Here is a 23,383-nt window from a genome sequence, read left to right on the forward strand (position 1 = left end):
CTCAGAATATGGAGCAACATGAATAAAGTTGTTCTTTAAAAACTGCTTTTGTCTGTTAAGTTTTATTCCATTTAGGGCACATGCATGTAACTGCCACCTTTATAACACGATACTTCAGCAGATACCCTTTTACATAGGGTTACTTACACTGCTGGATAACAACTACAACTAAGTAGCATGTTCAGACACATAACAGTTATGTGCCACTGAAACCTTCTGATTATAAGTGTATTTAAAAAAAAACTGCACTTTTTAATATTTAATCTATTAATAAATATTATTGTAATATTATCTGACATTACGATTCTTTAAGTTAATGATATTAATGATAGTTCATGATAAAGGCGGGATATTGTTGTAAAAGCTATCTTCTATTGGATCTTTTTTCCCTCCAACAAGTGGATGATATTCTGTAAAAGGGACACAGTTTTCAATAAAGTCCATCAGGAACAAAAAACATAAATCTACGAAGACATTCAAAAGTAGTTAAACATCAATGATTCAAAATGGTCACCGTACCTGCCTTCCGAAAGCTTTGGCCATTTCTGTGACCCCTGATCCAAACTTGAAACGAAAGGAAAGGGAAGTGAATATGCAGATGTAACGACTGTTTTGCGATATTTAATGCGACAGGCACACGATCACCTTGTGTGTGTGAGAGAACTCCACAGTGTTGGCCACTCGAACCCTTCGGGCCTGCATTGCTGTACTTTACCTCGTTCTTCACATGGGGGTCTGCTCCGTTTCCCAGCAACAGTTGCACCAGTGGCTCATGGTTATTCAGGACAGCTACCTGAAATAACAGGCAGTGCTTGCAAGGCTTTCTCCAATGACCAACCTTCACTCCAGGCTGCTAAATCAAGCTATATTTTAAAAATATGTCAATTGTGTAGAGTGGGTTGTGTCTAAATCTAAAGCAACAATGATTTAGGGGTTTTTTTGTTATAGTAACTGTAAACGGAACAGCTGCGTGATATAGAATATGGTTAATTAGCCCCATATTCTATATGAAGCCCCCCCATCCCCACCCCGAAAGGCTTGTGAAGAGAATGTTTCTGACAACCTGTTTCTACACTCTTGGTTACTGACAGGTTGTTCCTGTTGCTATGGATGCACAGTCTCCTACAGACTAGTAATCTTACAATTTTACAACTTTATAGTGCCATCATACTAACTGACACAAAAACACTAACACAAAATATTTGCAAGTGGTGAAGGACTCCAATCCCAGTCCCAAAGGGGCGTATTCTGATGGATTTTCAGAGCCGTCTATAAATCACCTTCCCTCCCTCAACTGGGAGATACCAGCTGACTGGACTAAATGAAGGAGGTAATTAGCTGCATTAGCTGGGCAGTTAAGCGCTCAGCTGGAACAAATACATCTGGTACAGCAGTCCCTCAGGGCCATGACTGGTCACCCATCTAGACATATGCAAACCCTTGCAGTTTATTTCACAGACTTTTTTCTGTTCAGGCCTTGAATTTGTTCACAGCACCAGCATTTTCTGAATTCCTTTCTCTGAATAAGATAAGGTTTAACTAGATTTTCTATCTGTATTTATTTGAAATCAGTCTCTCCGGTCCTCGTCTAGAGGAACACCTTACACAACACACACTGTCAGCATGCCAACTTTGTCCAACTCTCATTTGAGTCATACACAATTTAATGTAATGGCTGCCACATTTGTACCATTAGTGGTGTCTTCCCGTCCTTGTCCCTGGCATTGACGTCCGCCCCGGCTCTGATGAGGAGAGAAGCTACTGCTGGGTTCCCACTGACTGCAGAGACTCTCATGAGGGGTGTCCAGAAAGAGACACTGTCCCTAGCATCCACCTGAGGACCACACCATAGAAATCCGCTCACATTTATTCATTTGGCAGATGCTTTTAAAAGCGACTTACAATTGAGGCAGAGTACAACACAAGCAAAAAGCCATATAAGGAGTCAACCATATTAGAAGTGCTGCATGACCAAGTTTCAATATTTGGCCAGACATGGTACAAGCTAGCTGGTAGAGACATTAGTGCATTAAACAATCAGATTTGGAAAACAAGGAAAACAAAGTTTAGGACATAAGAATTTGCTATAGGTGGTAGTGTTTCAGGTGATCAGGTGAGTACGGAAGAGATGTGTCTTCAGAGATATGGAAGAGGAAGAAATGTGTCTTCAGTTGTTTCTTGAAGATAGTGAGGGACATTTACTCTGCTGGAATGGACACCTCCTTTAAAGCACTGGCTCTGTGTGTGCCAGAGCCAGGTGGCCTTAATGGATGGGATTGAATTAGAATCTTTATTGAAATTCAAAGCTCATTATTTCATTAAGACAGATTCTGCTGGGATTCTGTAACGTCAGGTAGATAATTATCTCCCAGTGCATGTCCTTTTCAGGATGGCATATTAGATAGGATGGTCTCATGCAAAATTTAAAAGAACTTTTCAATAATGTAGTCACACTTTAACACTGCCATTCGTCAATCCCAGCAGTTTCCAGAAGATGTTAGCTGTTTGCCATCCTTGTACTTTGGCAATTTGTCTTTTGCACGTTCTACTGTATTGAGCACCTACGCCAACAAATGCTCTATATGTGAATGAAGTTTATTATAATTATATCCATAATCATTTAATGTGTCCCAAGGCTGCTGTACCCCTGTCTGTATTTTCAGCTACAGAATTTCCACAATGCCGTTTGTGTCATTTTCATGTCAGTGAAGTTAAGGAGCACTTGGATGACCTCACGTGACCCCTCACCTCACACCCGTCCTGTATCATGTACATCAGCACTGGCAGGTGGCCCCCGTCGGCCGCCCAGTGGAGCGGCGTGCAGCCAGCCCTGTCTCTTGACGTCCATGTGGCCCCACGATCCCTGAGGTACTTCACAACGTCCAGGTGTCCGTGAAAACAGGCCAGCATGAGACTGCTCGCACACAGAGACAACACCTGCCATGTTGAGCCTCAGAGACTACCTGCTCTCCGCAAGCATTGGCTTTGGTCTAGCGTGCTTTTGTCAACGTGTCCATTTGGATAACTTTTCACTTGAAGTGTATGGCACATCTCGCGAATCCACTGCATTTCCATTTTAAATATCTTTCCTTCCAGAAGTAGTCACACAGCTGTCACGATTTTGCTGCATAGAAATCTGATTTTGCACTTGTAAGTGTAATTACCCAATGCACTGTCAGGCTTCCCAGAATTAGAGTGGCTGCCAAATGACAATTATAAAGTGTAGTTACCATACAAAATACTATGAAGTCACAAATATGCACGAGAAAACGCTGAATCTACCTGTCCTTTCTACTGCTGTTGTTCTTCTTCACATCCGCACCATGCTCAATCAGAGTACGGACTAGGCTGAAAACAAATACATATCCATGGTTATTACTCTAATCATAATTATTATCAGGCTTGAGGGCAAATGATACAAGTCAGTGGACGAGGACTCCAAGGGTGTTCCAAATAATCAGCACAAGTTAAATTACCAGTCAAAAATTGCAAATTACTGCACTCAGAAGGATAATTACTTCATCATGGCAAAAACTGATTATGATTCATTGTATGATAGCATACACACAACAAATCATTTATAACTTGTATATCCCTGTTTAGCTTTCATGACAGCTCCGCACCTTCAGGGCATGCTGTTGCAAATATAGAGCAATTCCCTAAATGACACAATCTAATGTGTTGGTTAGAACAGTCTAAAGTTCTCACTGGTTCTCACTGTCTTGGCTGCAGTTCTGTCCAAAAGGTTCTCAGACAGACTTAATGCAGGGGAATTGTGATGGTTAACTCATGACCTCATTTTTCCCTCACTCAAACCATGCCTTCACACTGCTGGCACTGAGATGAGTGTCATTTTCCTGCATCTCCAAACGCTCCACCCACTTCACCTTGGCATTCATGTTACACTACTTTACTGGCATTTAGCAGACACTCTTACCCAGAGAGACTTACATAGGATACAATTTTTACATGTTATTCATTTGTACAGCTGGATATTTACGGAGGCAATTCTGGGTTAAGTACCTTGCCCAAGGGTACAGCAGCAGTGTCCCAGAGGGGAATCAAACCAGCAACCATTCAGTTATTAGCCCTGCTCCTTACTACTATCCTACACCACACATCAGATCAAAAAGTACTGCACTATATAGATATGTAATTTGGCATGCAGAGCTAGCCGTGATAAGTCAGTTTAGCTAAATAACCAGAAACTGCAGAACCACAGAGGTACCTGAGAAAGCCCCTCTGTGCTGTGACCATGAGGGCAGTGAATCCCAGGGTGTCAGGGACATCCACATTAACTGTCCTGGAAGGAGAATAAAGACCAGAATTATGTCTGTTTACAAATATGAAAACAGCCATGTAAAGCATTCTGCTCACAAAACAAGAGGCTTTTTTGTCTCCAAGGAGTCAGCCTTGAAAGGTTACCTGGTGTCCATCTAGAATCTAAAATGTGTGTTGCTACCTTAGCTACCTTTTGTATAATGTAGTGTGTGTGTGTACATATTTTAGAAAAAGGTCCACAGCTAAACTCCAAAGTCAATTTGTTCTGCTGATTAGGGTTCCTGGTCAGCAAATGATACCCTGTGGGGCTCAGCCTGCACCCTCCACTTAAAATAAGGGATTTTACCGTATGATCCACTTGGGAGCCCCTGCATACAGTACTTTTAAATACAAAAGCTTCAGTCAGAGCTTCAACCAGATAATCGTTATCATTACATTGGAACTAGGAAAAAAACTGAATTTAACTCAACTTTGCTTTTCAGATATTCAATTGCCTTATTTGAGTAATGTTCAGTAGGCCTAATAAGTCGGTACGTGTCTGAACAAAACTTTATCTGGAAAAAAAACACTGCTGGGCATGTTATCTGTTTGTTTTCACAGAGGCGTAGCGATCAGTGGTGCTCACCCGGACTGAAGCACTCTGACCAGCTCCTCCTCGTCGTTCATCGTGATCGCTCGATGAAGGTTTTTCCCGTTCATTGGCTCCTCTGGAATACAGCAATAGAAAAGGGCCTCCCTTCATAAAACCGAACGCGATTTAATTACTCGATTGAGATTAGCATCTAATGTTGGTCCCACGAGTTTCCATCCTATGTACTAAAAAACCCACACTGTTAACCCGTGTCTTGTTATGCACGTTGACTGGCTATTACCGAATTATCATGAGCTAACTTTTTAAGATTATCTAGTTAAAAATACATGACTATGTATTATCATTCGCATATGTTATCATTAAGAATATCATAAATGTGAAATTAAAGCCTACCAAAAATAGTACCGTTGTTGCGCTTGTGTACAGTGAGCCCCTTCAGTGGCATGAACGCCGCTCATTAAGTAAAGGTTAACCACCCAATCTAATACAGAAATAAAGATGAGTGTTTCAGATAGCAATAGGGCTCTACTAAAACTTGCAGGCATGTGCAAGAACTAAACCAGCCAGTAATAACACTTCGGTGGAGGCGAAAAGATACACCACATATAGCCTACACACTGATATAAACAGAAACAGAACATATGGCCATTTGGAGTAAGAGACATGACATGTTTTTTCATTATGTTTTACACTTTCTTCCACATTCTTTAGATTTTTTTTAAACGGCGGCAACCAATTATCCTGCAGTGTTGTTACATTTGAAAGCGCTTTACCCCACTGTGCTGAACTTACTTGCGGTGGAGACAGAAACCACGGGGCTGTAGGTGAACTCCCCTGAGGGGAGGGTGATTTTGAGCCTGAATTTGTACGATGTGCTCGGTTCCAGACCCTCAACTGTGTGCTGCGTGCTGTAGCCGCTGAAATATGGGGTAAACATCAAGAAAATAGTAAAGGACCAACCTTGTGAATTGGTACGTTTTGAAAGATGCATCCTGGCTGAGCGTCACTGCACAGATTTTAAAAGTGTCGGCAATTAGGCTCCACAGCATTCATTTTTATATACTAATTCTTCAATTATCTCTCCAACGACTCGCAAGCCGTTCATAATTCGGGAATCCGACAGAGCGGTGACTTGTGTTCGTATTATCTTCTTTAGATAACCTATTTTACAACATACTGTCGACAGTATAGTTATAAGAAGGTTTTACAGATACTCACACATAAATCGTGCCATACTTGTGTGTTCTTGAGTTCTCTTCCTCCACCGAAAATCGAGTCCAGTTTTCCGGTGGACCAGCACGGGCTCGGTTATCCTCAGTGTCCCAGCTGAGGTCGATAGTATGGTGACTCACTTTGCCAACAACAGGGGGCTTTGGAACGGGGAGACTTTGGAGGCCTTCAAACATACAGCACCTTGACTTCAGTTCTATTTGTGAAGATGCAAACGTTTGTTGAAGTCATTGTGCTGGCGCACGTTTCGTACCACTAGAGGGCACTGAAGGTCCATGGGATCAGGTACACGCGTTAATTAAAACAATCTAAAACTTTGTGTTTTGCTGTAGTTTGTGCACAGAGATTACACAGAAACCGTTGTGACAAAATGGGCTGCACGTTAGGGTTGCCATTGTCAATCAAATTTATTAACTGGTTTGCGTGCCATGCTCCTGAAGAGTAGAAATGTCTGTATTAAATGAACAAAACGCTAGGTTTGGCACGCATCACTCCAACTAACTCACTATCCACAAACTAACACACTTAACAAAGCGGTAAGGTTACAAATAAGAAGGTGTTGTCGGCTTTCACAAGGAAGCAGTTGTGTTCTCTCACTCTTACTAAAATGTCCTTTAAGAAAGAACAAATTGTTTTTCGTGATTAGGCCAATTTAGCCTATGAGATTCAGCAAGGTGCCCATTGTGGAAGCCTCAAAGCAAATAAAGTGGAGGTTAAAACAGGAAATAGAAGCAAACTGCCACCTAGAAATATGGCAGACACATTTCCACGAAATGCCTTACACATCATTAATGTAGGCAACTGTGTTAATATTCGGTATAGCCTCTCATCTGAAGCGATTTATTTTTAGCAGGATGACATTTGTTTAAGTAAATGATCTGTCCTCTTTAAATATAGTTTGCAAGGGTATAGGTTAAAACATAACATACACAATTTTTGAAAGTGAGTCTAAACATCTAAAGAGAATCTCATACAAGTTAAATGCTCTAAGGATTAAAACGCCATTGTTATATGAAGTAGGGCAGATCTGTCTACTGTAATTTGATACAAACTATTGAAGCATTGGCCTATAAATAGACAAGACCTCTTTAGCGTTTCGCTAAATGAAGATACTCACTTATTCACCCGTACGGTTGGTTCCGAATAAATAAATAATCAGCCTTTGTCTGTGTAAACTATCGGAAGATGGCTATGGTACACATGGGACTAATATAGTTCTATAATTAATTAAAAAGTATCAAAAATGCGAATCACTGTCTCACAGTAAGCAGAGTTTCACTGTGATGGCCTCTCTTAAACTCTCCTCTGAAACCCGCAAATATTAGACTATATGCAATGCACCATGACTGCCAAAGCCAAGCTGTTTCATTGTCACTGGTTAAACGCCGTTGCTAAAGAGAATATGAAGCTCAGTCACAATGTATCGTCAACAATCACCACAAATGAAAGTCAGAAAGGGATGCAATGTGAAAATCTACCTGGATTCGGCATCGGTAACATGTCATTCCATTGAATTTGTTGAAAGGGAGCTGGGCAATCGCGAGAGATGTTGTCCGAATATTCACTGCGTCTTTCCTGTGGTCTCGGGAAGACCGCCTCTGTGTGGCTTGGCAAGGTTCATGGATGCGTTTGTGGTTGCTATAGGAGCATAGGATAACTTTCACTTGATGTTGCTACGTCAAAACAATGACTAGGCTACTTCAAGGGTTTATATTTATTTTAGTCTTTCTGGGACAGTGTTCACTGAACTCAAGCTGGCACATGGAATGGTGACGTAAGCCTCTACAGTATAGCCATATTTATTTATTAATTTAGTGCGCATCTCAAATCTAACTAAATGGCTCAACGCCTGTTGTTTTTTAACTAGCTAGCTACAGTGGGTACAACACGGTCAAAGAACAAGTAGTTCTGCGTGTGCATCCTTTGCATTATCAATGGGTCCTGGGTTCTGCGTTCACTTGTTCACAACAGCAGTTAAGCTTTTGAAATGTAACTGAAATTTACTGAACCATCTAGTTGAATGTCACTAACATCGATCATTTGTGATGCAGTCTTATTCATTAATTAGGCACAAGGCCCACTTGTGTACATTCGGTCAAATAAGGTATGTAATGTATGTATTTATCCAAAGCTGCGCGGGTTAATTTATGATAAAAATACAAGTCTTTGAACTTGAACTTTTGAGTTTCCCTGCCAAATACCAGGTAGCTGCAAACTAACTTTGAATGCGGCAGTTTTGGCATGGCTAAACAGTACTATGTAAACTGAAGCCAACAGAAAGTCCTCCATTCCCTCCATTATCTCCCACCATCTCATCCCTTGTATTCGATTATAACGGGATTAAGTTCCCACGTGATTGCGTTCAGCCCCACAATAGCCTCCGGTCGCTGCGTTCCACTCGGAGCCTGTACACGTGCGGTAAGTACGGGAGCAGATAGTGCGCCCTGCTTAACCAGCAAGGAACAAATTCCAAATTACAAAATAACTTCGAAATCATGGGACCAGTCGTTATGCACTGCAATCAAGCTGTTTTCATCGGTTGTTTTTTTCTTCTAAATTCGTAATTTTTTTGTTTGCCTTAGCCTTGTTAATTTACTTAGGAGCGTTTGTTGCTACGTTTGTTTTTGTGTTTCGACCTGAGGTATAGTGCGGGCGTGGTGGGTTGATGTAACATATAGGTTTCCCCCACATCATGTCGTACTTTACGCTCGGTTTGAGTTGATAGCACAGACGTCCGACTCTTCGCTGTTGCGACAACTTCGTACAATTCGGGCGCATCGCACTGGTGTTTAACTCGACATCATGGCGGAGCATTGTGCCGTGTTAGAGGAGGGCAATTTAGAAGGAGAACTGTATTCTGATGTAGACGAGGGAGAAGAAGACGGTTTGGACTTCGGCGATGATCTGGAACTTAATCAATTCGATGGACTGCCGTACTCTTCTCGATATTACAAGTTACTCAAGGAGAGGAAGACGCTCTCGGTGTGGAAAGCCAGATGTGAATTCATGGACACTTTGGTCAAGAACCAACTCGTTATAGTGTCTGGCTCTGTTAAAACGGGGAAAAGCTCTCAGGTGGGTTTTTGAATGATTATGTTAATTTAAACTATTGTGAGACCAATTATGTTTGTCCGCTTTTCATCTTTGCAGAGTAACGATGCACTGCTCCAGTTACAGTTCGTTTAAGTTATGCTCAGGAGGTTTCAGCGTTTGTTAGCCTTTGAATTATTATTCAAGAAATAAACAGTGTTTTGTCATCAGCTTGATTGCATAAGTCTGAAGTTGTGGCTGCCTCATAAGGATAGTAAATTGGTAATTTCTTCCTCGTGCTGAGTTAAAGAACGCATGCGATATTCATTATAAAACCATACACTATTCGGGTGTTACACAGCAAGTGTACATTGCGGGAAATAGTGTTATTTGCCCTTTTTTACTACTCTCTTGGCCTTAACAAGACTCCAGCTGAAGAAACGAGGGCAACGCTGATACAATGATACAGTATCCGCAAAGAATTTTTATAGTATTTTGAAAGTTTACTAATCGGGAATGCAACGTGTGGTGGGTGTTAAATGTCACTGCTCCAGCTGGAGCTGTCAGCTTTTTGGAGTGCTCCTAAATATAGATACCATGAACTGAATATTAGTTGACATAAGATACTGTATTACAACTTCCCCGAGGGCAGCTGAGCTGTGAATGTCAGACGCCGACCTAGAATTCCCGGTTTTACATTGGTCTACTGAAGTTGTTTAATCAGCGTTATTTTGATGTTGGCAGCGCAGAGATTGTTCAGTCATATTCGTAACAATTGAGGCGTAATGTACTTGTTTATTCCAACGCTTTCTTTCGTTTTTTTTTTGTACTGTACACAAACCTGCTTAAACCAGACTGTCAGTTTAGGTGACACTAGCAAATGCTGGAAAGGCAGAGTCTTGTGGAGTAGCCTACTTTTTAATTTGATTAAAATACGTCTGAAGGCCCCTGTTTTCTTAAATGAGTATAATCATACTAAAGATGGTTTATTCAAAGGCTCTTTGTTAGTCACCCATCACCAATTCCCTGGAACAAAGGGCTCTTTATTTTTCAGTAAATACTCCAGGCTGAGGTATGAAAAGTAGATGTTGAATTTGGATTTGACGTGTAAAGTCATGGTTCATCTGCGGTAGAAACTCGTGAGAGACACCGTCACTTTTTTCGCCTGGAGTTAAATGGCACACTTCCTTTTTAAAATCTCAGGAAATCAAACGCGCAGGACAAATGTTTCTGTACGGTCAGTCAGCCGGTTGACTCCCCCCGGTGCTGGATGCGCCCTTAGAAAAAACATTGTCCCGCTGAAAGAGCAGCGAACGTTAGCCCGTGAATGAATCGTCCAGCTCAGCAGATGCTGGCCCTGCTTCCTGCGTCCAAACAGGCTTTTCAGGCCTGACAGCTGGACAGCACAAAAGGTCCAGCTGTTGGCCTGCATAAGACAGGTCTTAGAGGGGCCTCCCGCTGGTAAGCCACAGTTATCCAAAGTTGTCATTTGCTGCCAAAGCAATTTTTGCGAGATGAATATGATGAGGTTTGATCTGTATCACTCAGCTACGGTTGGCAGGCCCGTGAAGACTGATGTGTACAATCTGTTGTCATCTCTCTCTCTCCAACCACTTAAGTTTAATTTTTCTGTCGTGTCTGTTGAGAAATAAAACATTTCTTTGTATTTTGCTTGATTAAAAGGTTGCCGGTGCTATGATATTACATTACATTACATTACATGCATTTTAGCAGAGTGACGTCCAACACAATAGAACATAAGTGTATCATTCAGTTTAAATGAGCAACAGTGTCAGAACAGGCTAACAACACTCCCAGACCAGTGAGTGTGAACACAGTATGTATAATTGAGCAGTTGGGATGACTGTTTCTCTAATGTCCTGCAGATACCCCAATGGTGTGCGGAGTTCTGCCTGTCGCTGCAGTACCAGCACGGCGGGGTGGTGTGCTCTCAGATCCACAGGCAGCAGGCCGTGGACCTGGCGCTCCGCGTGGCTGACGAGATGGACGTAAACATCGGCCACGAGGTGGGCTACAGCATCCCGCTGGAGACCTGCTGCTCCAGCGACACCGTGCTCAGGTGTGTGTCCGAGCCCGCTGGCGTCATGCATGCACACACAGACACACACAACACTTATTACATTCATTCATTTAGCAGATGCTCTTATTCAGGGAGACTTCCAGCACAAGGAAGTATATTAAACACATACTTTAAGACACATACGCACACACTCTCCCTCTCTCTCACACACACACACCACCTCCCTCTGCGGGAGCTTTTCTCCTGAAGGATACACACCACAGAACGGAGGCCTCCTGACTTGCAGCTGCAGGGAGATCATGTGACCCCCCCCATCCCATATGCCTCTCCGTAGCGTCACGGTCAGCTGGAGTCAATGTGTCTCCAAAGAGAGGAGACACATTGTCTGAGGGAACAAAAAGCAGAGAGAAGAAAGTGTGTGTGCACATTGGGGGGTGCCCGATAAAACAACTTACCAGACTAATTACTTATTTAAATTATCCTGGGACAGTGCAGCCAGGCACAGATTTTTTTAAAACAAAGCTCATTGTTGCCTGGTTGTAGTCACAGTGTACTGTATGAGAAAATTCACAGTTGTTTTAATACGTATTTCTTTCTTAGCATACAGCAAATAATGACTTACTAAAACCATGAAGTTTTCTATAAACCGTGTGTTTTTTTTTTCATCTAAACTGTGTTTAATTCCTTGGACATTAATTATATTTTTGTTTTGAAATGTATTTGTTATTGGTGTATTCAGATTAAAAAATGAGTATTTTATTCTCAAAGTTTGATGCACTGTAAATCACACTAGAAAAGCTATGTTGTTAAATGACAACAGTAATGACAACAAAAAGTGACAATAAAATGAATTACACTTACAATAACATGCGTACACATAATATTGTCATAATATTTGTAATAACTATAATGACTATTATAACTACACACACAGCAATACTACTATTGTGCTGTTCTTTTGTGCTGAAAGTCACTCTGAATAAGAGAGTCTGCTAAATTGCTAAAATAATGTAATGTGTTGATGTATGTGTAAATAAATTTGATTTTGATAATATTTATTGTCAGTATTATGGTAATGAAGATGATAATCAATGATAATGTACAGCAGATATTTTTTAAATAATATCACTAAGCCCAAGATCTTGTCTGCACCACACAGGTACTGCACTGATGACGTCCTGCTCAGAGAGATGATGTCAGACCCCCTGCTGGAGCGGTACGGCGTCATCGTCATCGACCAGGCCCACGAGCGGACGGCCAGCACGGACGTGCTGCTGGGCCTACTCCGGAACGTTCTGCTGCAGCGGCCAGAGCTGCGGGCGGTGGTGCTGACCGCCTCGCGCCGGCCCGACCGCCTGCTCGCCCACTTCAGCGGCGGCGGCAGCACCATCCCGCTGATCCGCCTGGAGCACCCCTGCCCGGCCGAGGTGGTGTTCAGCAGCAGCGCACACCGGGACTACTTTTACTCTGCTCTGCGCCTGGTGCTGGAGATCCACCGCACCAAGGAGAAAGGGGACATCGTGGTGTTCCTGGCCTCGGCACAGGTAGGGTACACATACTCTAGAGCCCAATGACAATGACAGGCCAATATGTTATTATGAAGTTATAACTCTGTTCTCAAATACTGAAGCCCTCGGCGGAAGTCGGAGGGGAGCTCCCCAAACTAGTGTGGGTACAGGTTTTATGCCCTCATCTCTCTCTGCACTTTAAATGCATTCCTGGCATGTTGAAAACAAGGATGAACTGGTTATGTTGTGCCATGGCATTCATATATTGTTTTCTAAATGTTTTTGCTCTATAATTATTTGCTGGAGAGGGCATTGGGTTATGTCAGCAACAGTGGCTCATGTTTAGGTAAGCACATGTGAGCACAGTGCGACAGGTGTATAACAGTGGTACTGACCAGCTTTCAGCATCAGGCATTTAGTTTCTGAGTCCTGAAGTCTGAAAATTACCATTAGAAAATTTGCTGTATTATTATTATTATTATTATTATTATTATTATTATTATTATTATTATTATCACTATTACATTATGATCAGAAGGTGGAAGGGTTCCAGTCCCAGATGGAGCACTGCAGTGGCAGAGCTTCAGCAAGCAGCTTACCCTAAATAGTGTAATATTATTTGTGGACGAAGGCCCAGTTCTTTAATCAACACTGGGTCGCATGGCCTGTCATGGGGCTTGGCAGCAGAGGGATTATTGTTTACTGAATTTCTGTAATGCATCTGTAACTGTGAATGTGGTGTCCATTTTAACAAGATGGGGTTCTGGGCACTGCATTAACAGCGCATTAGCCCTTTCCTCTCCCATAAATTCTTATCGTGCTGTGTTTTTCCTGCAGTGCTTGCTAAGCATTGTCAGTCTGACCGCATTAATCATTTGCGAAACAAAAGAATCAATAAGGTGGGCAAAGTCAAAGGTAACAGAAGGGTGACTTCTGGAAAATCTTACAGGTGTTGTTTGTTGATGTGAACTGTGACCCCTCAGTAATGCTGACCGGTGATGTGAGAGTGGGGATAAGAGCCCACTGCCACCTCAGCGTGTGCTTGTCCCGCTCCCAGGAGATCGACTGCGCTTACGACATCTTGCGAAAGGAGGGGGCGAGCCTGAGCGCAGAGCTGGGGGAGCTGGTGCCTCTGGCCCTGTGCCCCCCCCAGGGCGGGGGGCTGCCCATTCTTGGGGAGGAGCAGGGCAGGAGCAGGCGGGTCTTCCTCACGTCCAGTCAGGGAGAGAACATGTTCTGGGCCGTGGACACCGTCAACTTCATCATCGACACAGGGATGGAGAAGAAATATGTAAGCAGCATTGCAGTTACATTACATTACATTATTGGCATTTAGCAAACACTTTGCAAAAATTAACAGTTTTTTACATGTTACCCATTTATACTGCTGGATATTTACTGAGGCAATTCCAGGTTAAGTACCTTGCCCAAGGATACAGCAGCAGTGCCCCAGCAGGGATTTTAACCAGCAACCTTTCAGTTATGACTCCTGCTCCTTACCACTATGCTACACTGCTGCACTGCCGTTACAGTGGACGTATTTCAGAGTGGCCGCTAGTTCATGCTGATTAGTGTTGTCATATTGTCACACAAAGGTCACAGGAAATGAGTTGATTTTGTGAATTTTATGTAGTTACTGGGCAAATTCATCTTGCAGTAGGTGCAGTGAAATTAGGATCATTCCTGACAGTTTGGTAAAGTGATGACATGTATAATGTTGTTTTTGATGTCATCCTGTTAGCTACATGACATATTTTATGGATTACCTATAGGAAGATATTACAGGTATCAACACAATTAATACTATTTCACTCAGCAGCTGAAAATTTTTCTCCAGAATTTGTAGAGTGTGTTTCCCAGAATGCACTGGGGCATATGATGAAATGCTTTGTTTGAGATGTGGTACTCTTCTTCAGGATGACATAATACTGGCTACTGACACTGGTAGTGATATTCATTTCTCACTGGTAGGTTTACAATCCTCGGATCAGGGCGAATTCTGTAGTGGTGCGATCCATCAGCAGAAGCCAGGCTGAGGTCCGCAGGGAGCTCATGAGCTCAACGGGTAAGTTGTACATCCTGTTGGAGAGACAGGTAATGAAGACATGAGTCATTTGTCACACATCTCCACTGGGCCAGACAGGGTTCCATAGAATCCCAGGGTGCTGTGCTGAACAGCTGTAAAAACAGATGCAGGTGATGCTATTTATAGTATGTCAGAGGTTGCATCCCATACCTCCAGAGATAAAGATAGAGTTTGAATAACACATTTTAGCTGTTTCATAGCATGACCCTGGGGTACGTGGTGTTAATGGTGTGATCTTAGAGCATCATTCCATCAAAGTAGCAAATGCAGATTTGCTTTATTAAATGGTAGTGATGTGACTGCAATGATTTTTCTTTTCGTTATGGATAATGCTGATGGTCAGATGTGCTGATGTCATGATTTATACTCCAGAATTAACATCATTGGCACATCACAACTGAATTTTGTGGTTTTCAACACCTACACCTGGGGATGGGGAAAAAGTCCACAGGGGTGGAGTAGTTGGTGCGGTGCCTAAACTACAGTTTGAGGAAACAGCATTGCTACTTTTAGTTTGGAAATAACCTGTATGAATGACCAGTACTGACACATCCTGTGGAAACAGGAAATGAAATTGAACCAGAGACACAGAACACAGAGCTCTTCTTTGGAAGTTCAGAGAGTGTTTCTACGGTCCCAAAATGTTTAATCTTTTAACACATTTTGCTGTTTTTAATGTAATAGGTGAACATACAGTAGAAGTCCAAAGTTTGGACACACCTGATTAAGATATTGGGCAGCATGCTTTCAAAGAGATTTCGATTGAAAGACTTATGCTTAAATGCTTTAAATTTGTTTCTTAGACAAATATAAATTGTGAAGTTGATGCCTATGTATGAATTTCTTTCCAATTTTTTTTTAATTTTGAAAAACATTTTTTGATTATTTTGAAGAATCTAAAATATAAGAGTTTTGATTTGTTAATAACACTTTTTTTGGTCACTGCATAATTCCATTTTTGTTTCATAGTTTTGATGTTTAAAATGTGAACAATAGTAAAAATAAAGAAAGTAAAGTGTGTCAAAAAGTCATGAACAGTGAGCATGTCAGAGAAAAGCACAATGTCTGAAAGCAGCCATACAAGGAGGTTGGAACTCTGAGGATCAGAGACACTGCGGATCACTGTCTTCACAAGCCTGCGCTCTGTCGGTCCCTGTAGGCAAGTGTTTCTGCCTGTACTCGGAGGAGACGCAGTTGCCTAGTGACACTCCCCCTCAGCTCCTCGAGTCCAACATCACGCCCACCGTGCTCTTCCTGAAGCGCATGGAGATCGCTGGCCTGGGGCACTGCAACTTCATCGACAGACCAGGTGAGCTGGGGTTCCTGCGGCAGTGTAGCATGGTGGTAAGGAGCAGGACTCATAACCGAAAGGTTGCAGGTTCAATTCCCCAGTGGTGCGCTGCTGCTGTACCCTTGGGCAAGGTGCTTAAACCAGAATTGCCTCAGTAAATATCCAGCTGTATAAATGGGTAACATGTAAACAAAAAAAAAATGTAACCTAAGTAAGAGCTGTGGATAAGAGTGTCTGCTAAATGCCAGTAACGTAATGTAATCTAAAATGGTTCTGCTGTGTGCAGCTAGTGCTAGCATAAAGAGCCAGCCCTATAAGCAAGTGGAAAAAAACATGCAAATAAATAAGACACGTACTGCTACACAAGAGACTCCACAAGGACTAACAGTGCTCACATAGAAACAATTATGACATGCTTAAAAAAGCTGACGTTATGTTAAAGCTGTGCTTACAAATCAAAACTGACATAAAATTACAATCAAGTCGTAAAAAAATAGAAATTGTGGAAGGTCCAAATGAAAATAAACATAATAATAATTAGCATCAGTATCATCATACTTATAGTAACAAGATGATAAGAGCAACATGAATAATAAATGAATTATGTATTATTGGATTATCTCTCAGAATGCACGTCCAATTTTCAAATTCTGCTGGAATGGAAGTGGAGCTGGGTTCGGGGGGGAGGCTTATTTGGCAACGGTAAACAGTACAGATGGGCCTGTCCTTTTGCTATTTGGGGTCAGTGAGCCGTGCTTTAGCCGAGCTGACAGCGCCCCGCCAGCGGGCATTGTTGCCGAGCCGACCCGCTCCTCTGTGGGAAGAAAAGGCTAACCGAGAGATTTATCCCTCTCTCATGCAGCTCCTGAGAAAAAGGGCCAGCTCGTTAGCGATTACAGAATGTGTCTCGTCAGGCCTCTCTGCGCACAATGGACAGGAAGTGTGATGCTCAGCTCCAGGGGCAGACAGGAATGTGGAATCATTTCAGCTTAGAGAGCTCTTCCCTGGTAAAGGCCATTGCTCACGCTACAGTCGCCTTCTTATGAGCCTGAGCTGTGAGTTCGACATGTGCTACATTATTACATTTACATTAAATTTATTCATTTGGCAGGCGCTTTTATCCAAAGCGAATTACAAGTGAGACAGAGTACAACACAAGCGAAAGCCATACATGGAGTCACAATATTAGAAGTGCTGCATGACCAAGTTTCAAAAGTTAGCCAGACAAGGTGGAAGGTAGCTGGTAGAGACATTATGGATTGAATCCGCAGGTTCCATAGGTAGGCTGTTGTCACTGGCTGCAATGGAAATTTGATCGTAGACACGGATATCAGTGCCACAGTTTGTATTTAATTCCACCTGTGCCTGACACAGGTGTTGCTCTCTGTGCGGTGTGTTCACTGAAAGACATACAGCACTCGGATGCAGATCCACTCTGCTTTCGGTGGAAGGGGTTAAGACTCGTGACGTGTCCTTCAGTGTCATAATATGGCTGAGCCTATTACCTAAGCACGCACAGCAGTGTTTACGAGCATTACTGACGACATTAGCTGGGGCTTTGTTTACGTATCTGAATCATAAGCAGCAGGTAGAGAGATTCATCATCTATAATTGACAAACCCCAGGACTGGAAGTCCCAAAAAAGCTAAGCCGTCTGTAAGGAGGATGAGAAATGTTCATAGTGCCCATACAAAATGGAAAGAAGATGTGGATTGAATTGACAACAGCACTGGCCAAATACGGGTCAAGTGTTGTTTTCCATTCATCAACATTATCATTGAAAATAACTGCTCAGGTTTAATTTCCATATGCATCTGAGTATAAACATGCAAACTGTCTAAGACTGTTTCCACAGTGGTGTGTATACTGTCTGGATAATTCTGCTGCAAGCCCACAAAATATGTATTTTTATACAGTGAAGTCACAAGGTGAATTTTTTTGAAATACTCAGAATCTGTGAAGTGTCGCTTTATTAGGAACACTATACTAATACTGGGTAGGGCTTCCCTTTGCTCTCAAAACAACCTAAATTCTTCGTGTAATGGATTCCACAAGATGTTGGAAACATTCCTTTGAGATTCTGGTCCAGGTTGACATGATTGTATCACGCAATTTCTGCAGATTTGTCAGCTGCACATTCATGCTGCGATTCTCCCGTTCTACCACAACCCAAAGGTGTTCTATTGGATTCAGATCCGGTGACTGGGAAGGGCACTGAAGAACATTGAACTCATTGTCATGTTCATGAAACCAGTTTGAGATGACATTTGCTTTGTGACATGATGCATTATCATGCTGGAAGTAGCCATTAGAAGATGGGTGAATTGTGGCCATGAAGGGATGCACATGGTCAGCAACAATACTCAAATAGGCTGTGGCATTTAAGCAATGATTTATTGGTATTAACGGGCCCAAAGTGTGCCAAGAAAACATTCCCCACACCATTACACCACTGCCACCAGCCTGGACTGTTGACACAAGGCAGGTTGGGTCCATGGATTCATGCCGCTGGTGCCGAATTCTGACCCTACCATCTGTGTGCCTCAGCAGAAATCGAGATTCATCAGACCAGATGTTTTTCCAGTCTTCAACTGTCCAGTTTTGTTAAGCCTGTGCCCACTGCAGCCTTGGCTTTCTGTTCTTGGCTGATAGAAGTGGAACCCGACGTGGTCTTCTGCTGTTGTAGCCCATCTGCCTCAAGGTTCGACGTGTTGTGCATTCTGAGATGCTTTTCTGCTCACCACAATTGTACAGAGTGGTTATCTGAGTTACTGTAGCCTTACTGTAAGCTCGACCCAGTCAGACCATTTTCTATTGACCTCTCTCATCAACAAGGTGTTTCCGTCCGCAGAGCTACCGCTCACTGGCTGTTTTTTGTTTTTGGCACCATTCTGAGTAAACTCTAAAGACTGTTGTGTGTGAAAATCCCAGGAGATCAGCAGTTACAGAAATACTCAAACCAGCCTGTCTGGCACTAACAATCATGCCATGGTCGAAATCGCTGAGGTCACATTTTTCCCCATTCTGATGGTTGATGTGAACATTAACTGAAGCTCCTGACCTGTATCTACATGATTTTATGCATTGCACTGCTGCCACACGATTGGCTGATTAGATTGCATGAATAAGTAGGTGTACAGGTGTTCCTAATAAAGTGCTCAGTGAGTGTGTAAGTCTGTTATTTGAGGTTTACATGGTATACATGCCTCATTTTATAATGTACCACAAATAGAAAGTACTGTAGTTTATTTTTGCTTGCAGCCAACACTTCCTGTGTTTTTAACACAGACTGTTGCCATGTGAAATCCAGCCCTTGGTATTTTTATATCTCTTAACAATCACACAGTTGAGCGATGTTATAAATGCACTTATTTGTCTATGGGGAACTTTCTTCCAGTCTTTGGCATAATTAAGACCAATTTATCCTCTGCAATAAACAGCTCCTGGTTGTGCAGTAGGTGTTGCACAAATTAAACCAATGTCAGGTGAAATGTGACTACTCTTGGATTAATTAGACAATTAGAAAGCTGGTCAGCAGGTCCCAGCGAGTTTTGTCTGCGGTGACACTGCTGTTGGTATGGATAAATCGTTTTTGTGTTAAAGGAATAATGTGCCCGGCAGTTCTCTCACGGGACAGTCCTGTTTTGTTCTCTCCAGATCCCGAAGGCCTCATGCAGGCTCTGGAGGAGCTGGACTACCTCGCGGCCTTGGACAACGACGGGAACCTGTCGGAGATCGGAATCATCATGTCCGAGTTCCCTCTGGACCCGCAGATGGCCAAGGCCCTGCTGGCGGCCTGCGAGTTCGACTGCGTGAGCGAGGTGGTGACCATCGCAGCGATGTTGACAGGTACCCAATCTCTCACAACCCTGATGGGGGCGCTGTGGCAGACGCCCACAACTCCGTCTCTTAGGGGCTGTGGGGTACCCAAATTGCTTCATGAAAACATGGGGTATGACTAAGCTACGCAATTTATGCTGTCATTTTTGTAACACTTGTAACACTTGTGTATTTTCAGAATGTCATCTCGTTGTATGCACTTATGTACTTTCCTGTTTATGCCCCTGTTTTATGCTCTGGATAGGAGCGCTGGCTTTTTGTGTAAGTGTAAAGCAAAAGGCTGTTGACTCACTCAATTTAAATTTCAAAACTGACACTCGAAGCAGTTGAGAACACGTTGCTAAGGGAACATTTTTATCCATCCTTATCTAAGATCAAGCTTTAAGGCTTCAGTTGGTAGCAGGGAAAGTAAGGCTCTGTAAACCCCATAGCTATCATGCCCTATCAATGCCTCACTCATCTGAAATAATGCTAATGTTTTTCTATGGAGAGCTAAGTCTTTTGGGTGCTTCCTATGATTCAGTCACAGCACACAGTAGCCTGACCCATTATGGAGTTTTTATTTTCCCATCACAAGCTACTGCAATTCACAGATGCAATTTTTAGATGCAATTTGTTAAGTTTACGTGCAGGTTGTAAATTGCTCTGGATTAGAGTGTCTGGTAAATAACAATGTAATGTACTGGAAAATGATGGAACTAGTTATAGTGTATAAGCATTCAACAGTACCCTATAACTGTGTAAAGAGTTTATTTCAGTGTGGGATGTGTGCTTATATTCCCTCATAGTAATTGTTTCCTTGCTCCTTCTCCTGGCTTTGACCTTTCGGGCTAATGAAGGATAATTAGGGCAGACACCCTGGAAGGCTTGGTCACGTGGCAGTTATAACCCTGCTTGTCAATCTGCCTGTCACAGCGCCCAGCTGCTTCCTGGAGCCACCTGCCGGCATGAGACAGGAGGCAGCGCAGTGCCACATGAAGTTCCAGCACCCGGAGGGGGACCACTTCACCCTGATCAACATCTACAACGCTTACAAGCAGAGCCAGCGCGAGCCATGTGAGTCTGGCAGCGCGGAGCAGCGGTTAAACACAAACGACTTGTGTCCTGAAGGCTGTCAGCTCCAATCTTGGACAGGGCATAGCAGTTGTTCCCTTGAGCAAAGGACTTTGGCTAACTGTACATAACCTATCTGTAAAAATAAGCTCTATAAGCAGCCCTACGTAAGAGAGTCTAAGCAAATAATACAATGAAAATTACATTACATTACATTACATTACATTACAGTCCACACCCTTAAGGTAACTAAATCAGTAGAAATGCCAAATATCGTAAATTTGACAGTTATCAGTAATTCTTTTTCCCGATGACTTTCCTCTAGACTTCAGTCTTGAGAAGTGGTGCCAGGACTACTTCCTGAGCTACCCTGCTCTGCAGGTGGCCGACGCCATCAGGGCCGAGCTCTCGGACATCCTAAGGAGGATCGAGCTGCCCATCTCGGAGCCCGCCTTCGGAACGAAGACCAACACTCTCAACATCAAGAGAGCGCTGCTGGCCGGGTACTTCATGCAGGTGGGCGGCGGTCATTTAAGTGAATGGAAAAAAAATGCCAAACGCCATCTGCAGCATCAGATAGTGTAACAAGCACATTACACGATAGAGAAGGCTATTATAATGGAGATTCATCAGTCACCAGATTAAGCGTATGGTCGTTGGAAAAGTATCTTTTTTCATCACTGGAATTTTCATCAGGTTGAAAAATTCTGCCTTTATCCCTGCCATGGCTCTTCAGCTGTCAAATGTTTTATTTCTAAAGCTTTCAAGCTGTCCTGGTGTGCATCTCCTAACACAAATATCAATTCCAGCTCTGCACAGTTAAGGCACTGGTCAGCAACCCTAATCCTGCCCCCCGGGGTGTTCTTCCTCTGTGCCTCTCTTTCATCCTCCCTGTCAGATCGCCAGAGACGTGGACGGATCAGGTAATTACTTCATGCTGACACACAAGCACGTGGCTCAGGTTCACCACCTCTCCAGCTACGGGAGCAGGGCGCACAAGCTAGGCCTGCCGGAGTGGGTGCTGTTCCACGAGTACACCCTCTCCGAGAACAACTGCATCCGGACCATCTCCCAGATATCCCCAGAGGTGTAAGTCAATATTCCTTTCGCAATTCTTTTTTTCCCCCCTTTTTGGTTCGACTAGTAGAACCAGAACAGGCGTGGCTTCTGAACTCTGTGTTTCTATTGCCAGGGCTGGATTTGCCATGTCACCTGAATCACGTTTAGGAAAAAGCCCTTTGAATGAGTCAGAGCAGAAGTGGGTCTGATTTCTAATCCACTGCTGGCGTTTCCAACAAAAAAGCAGAGGCTTTCCTTTTCTTTAGGGAAACGTATAAAATCAAGTTGTGTAATCCCCCTATTACAAGTCTGAGCAAAAGATTACAGATTTCAGCACGAGAAGAGATTTGTGGTTTAATGTGCTTGAGGGATTTTTATCATTATGAACTCAAACTTGATATCCTTCAAATGATTGGAATGTTAAAAGTAGGCTAATGTGCGAAATTCTAAACAATAGAGTTGTGTATTTGTTTGAATAACAGTAATTCTGCCTACTGTTATAACGCCACGCCCCCCCCCACGGAGAACAAGACCTGTTGCAATTTACAACAGTTAGCCCTTAACCTGTTGACATATATATGTATTTTTTCAGGTTTATTCAGATGGCTCCACAGTACTTCTTCTACAACCTGCCCACTAGCGAGAGCAAAGACATGCTGCAGGACATCCTGGACCACGACGGACCAGCGCATCGCAAGGAAAAAAAACAGAGGACGCAAACGATTAGCAGCGAGCCGCACCAAGACTGCCAAGCCAGCCAGTCTTATGAGAGGTGCGTCCTGCAGTGACCACGGCAGTCAGCGAGCTGGCGTATTCATAGACTCTGCACCGTACCCGTGATCCAGAGGCCATTGCTATCGCTTTACTGACGCGCGGTACCAATCCCCAGCTTAGGCCAACTGCAGAAGCAGACTGCTTTTTTTTGATGCTCAAAGCTCAGAAGCACGCAGTCTAGACGGGGAGGTCAGCGTAAAAGAGCTGTTAGCACCTTACTTTTGTTCAGATGGTTATGATGAAGACACCCAGTTTACAGGACTTGAAACACATGAAATACATGAGCACTGGGATTTGTGCGTGCCAGAAAATTCCATTTGGTAAAGCTGGCTGCATGGACATTCATTATGAAACCGTAAATGAATATTGTTAATATCTTTAAGGAATATGGTTAATGAATACCGTTAAGGAATGTCTATGGCAAATATTTCTAAAATACTTTGTCAAAAACGTTGTTTGGTATGCCTGTATAATATATATAAAATGTACTTTGTGAGGAAATAAATTATTTCACATTTAGGCAAGTGCAAAGTCTTGTCTGCAGATGTTTACATTAGCAACTTGCAAAAAGGGAAAGAAAGTAAAAGACTGTCAATGT

At 42.9% G+C, this 23,383-nt stretch overlaps 2 protein-coding genes across 3 annotated transcripts; one reads left to right on the forward strand and one right to left on the reverse strand.

The window, feature by feature from the left end:
- Positions 1–336: 336 nt before the first annotated feature.
- On the reverse strand, positions 337–7,791 carry fank1 (fibronectin type III and ankyrin repeat domains 1). Of its 2 annotated transcripts, none has more exons than XM_036522605.1 (11): positions 7,582–7,791; positions 6,092–6,269; positions 5,666–5,790; positions 4,907–4,988; positions 4,229–4,303; positions 3,283–3,348; positions 2,749–2,914; positions 1,691–1,834; positions 716–793; positions 520–564; positions 337–410 (listed from the first exon to the last, which is right to left on the reverse strand). In XM_036522605.1, the coding sequence occupies exons 1-11, from the start codon at positions 7,601–7,603 to the stop codon at positions 372–374; spliced, it is 1,020 nt and encodes a 339-aa protein (XP_036378498.1). In that variant the 5' UTR covers positions 7,604–7,791; the 3' UTR covers positions 337–371. The 2 variants fall into 2 exon arrangements, with proteins under 2 accessions (XP_036378498.1, XP_036378491.1); XM_036522598.1 differs by having other exon boundaries at positions 6,092–6,299.
- A 726-nt stretch (positions 7,792–8,517) lies between these two features.
- On the forward strand, positions 8,518–23,105 carry dhx32a (DEAH (Asp-Glu-Ala-His) box polypeptide 32a). The gene is made up of 11 exons (XM_036522563.1): positions 8,518–9,178; positions 11,020–11,213; positions 12,334–12,718; positions 13,740–13,973; positions 14,654–14,747; positions 15,928–16,077; positions 19,717–19,908; positions 20,815–20,955; positions 21,278–21,468; positions 21,851–22,041; positions 22,604–23,105. The coding sequence occupies exons 1-11, from the start codon at positions 8,906–8,908 to the stop codon at positions 22,797–22,799; spliced, it is 2,241 nt and encodes a 746-aa protein (XP_036378456.1). The 5' UTR covers positions 8,518–8,905; the 3' UTR covers positions 22,800–23,105.
- The last annotated feature ends 278 nt before the right edge of the window (positions 23,106–23,383 follow it).

The sequence above is a fragment of the Megalops cyprinoides genome, chromosome 1 (assembly GCF_013368585.1).
Source record: "Megalops cyprinoides isolate fMegCyp1 chromosome 1, fMegCyp1.pri, whole genome shotgun sequence".
Taxonomy (NCBI): domain Eukaryota; kingdom Metazoa; phylum Chordata; class Actinopteri; order Elopiformes; family Megalopidae; genus Megalops; species Megalops cyprinoides.

Bases quoted from the DNA above. Each gene is read 5' to 3' on its own strand.
- dhx32a (XM_036522563.1), top strand. From the start codon at position 8,906: ATGGCGGAGCATTGTGCCGTGTTAGAGGAGGGCAATTTAGAAGGAGAA. The intron at 16,078-19,716 runs GTGAGCTGGGGT...TGTTCTCTCCAG, and splicing joins CAACTTCATCGACAGACCAG to ATCCCGAAGGCCTCATGCAG. The intron at 19,909-20,814 runs GTACCCAATCTC...TGCCTGTCACAG, and splicing joins CATCGCAGCGATGTTGACAG to CGCCCAGCTGCTTCCTGGAG.
- fank1 (XM_036522598.1), bottom strand. From the start codon at position 7,603: ATGTTACCGATGCCGAATCCAG. The intron at 4,304-4,906 runs GTGAGCACCACT...TTCTCCTTCCAG, and splicing joins GTCAGAGTGCTTCAGTCCGG to GACAGTTAATGTGGATGTCC. The intron at 411-519 runs GTACGGTGACCA...TCCCTTTTACAG, and splicing joins CCAAAGCTTTCGGAAGGCAG to AATATCATCCACTTGTTGGA.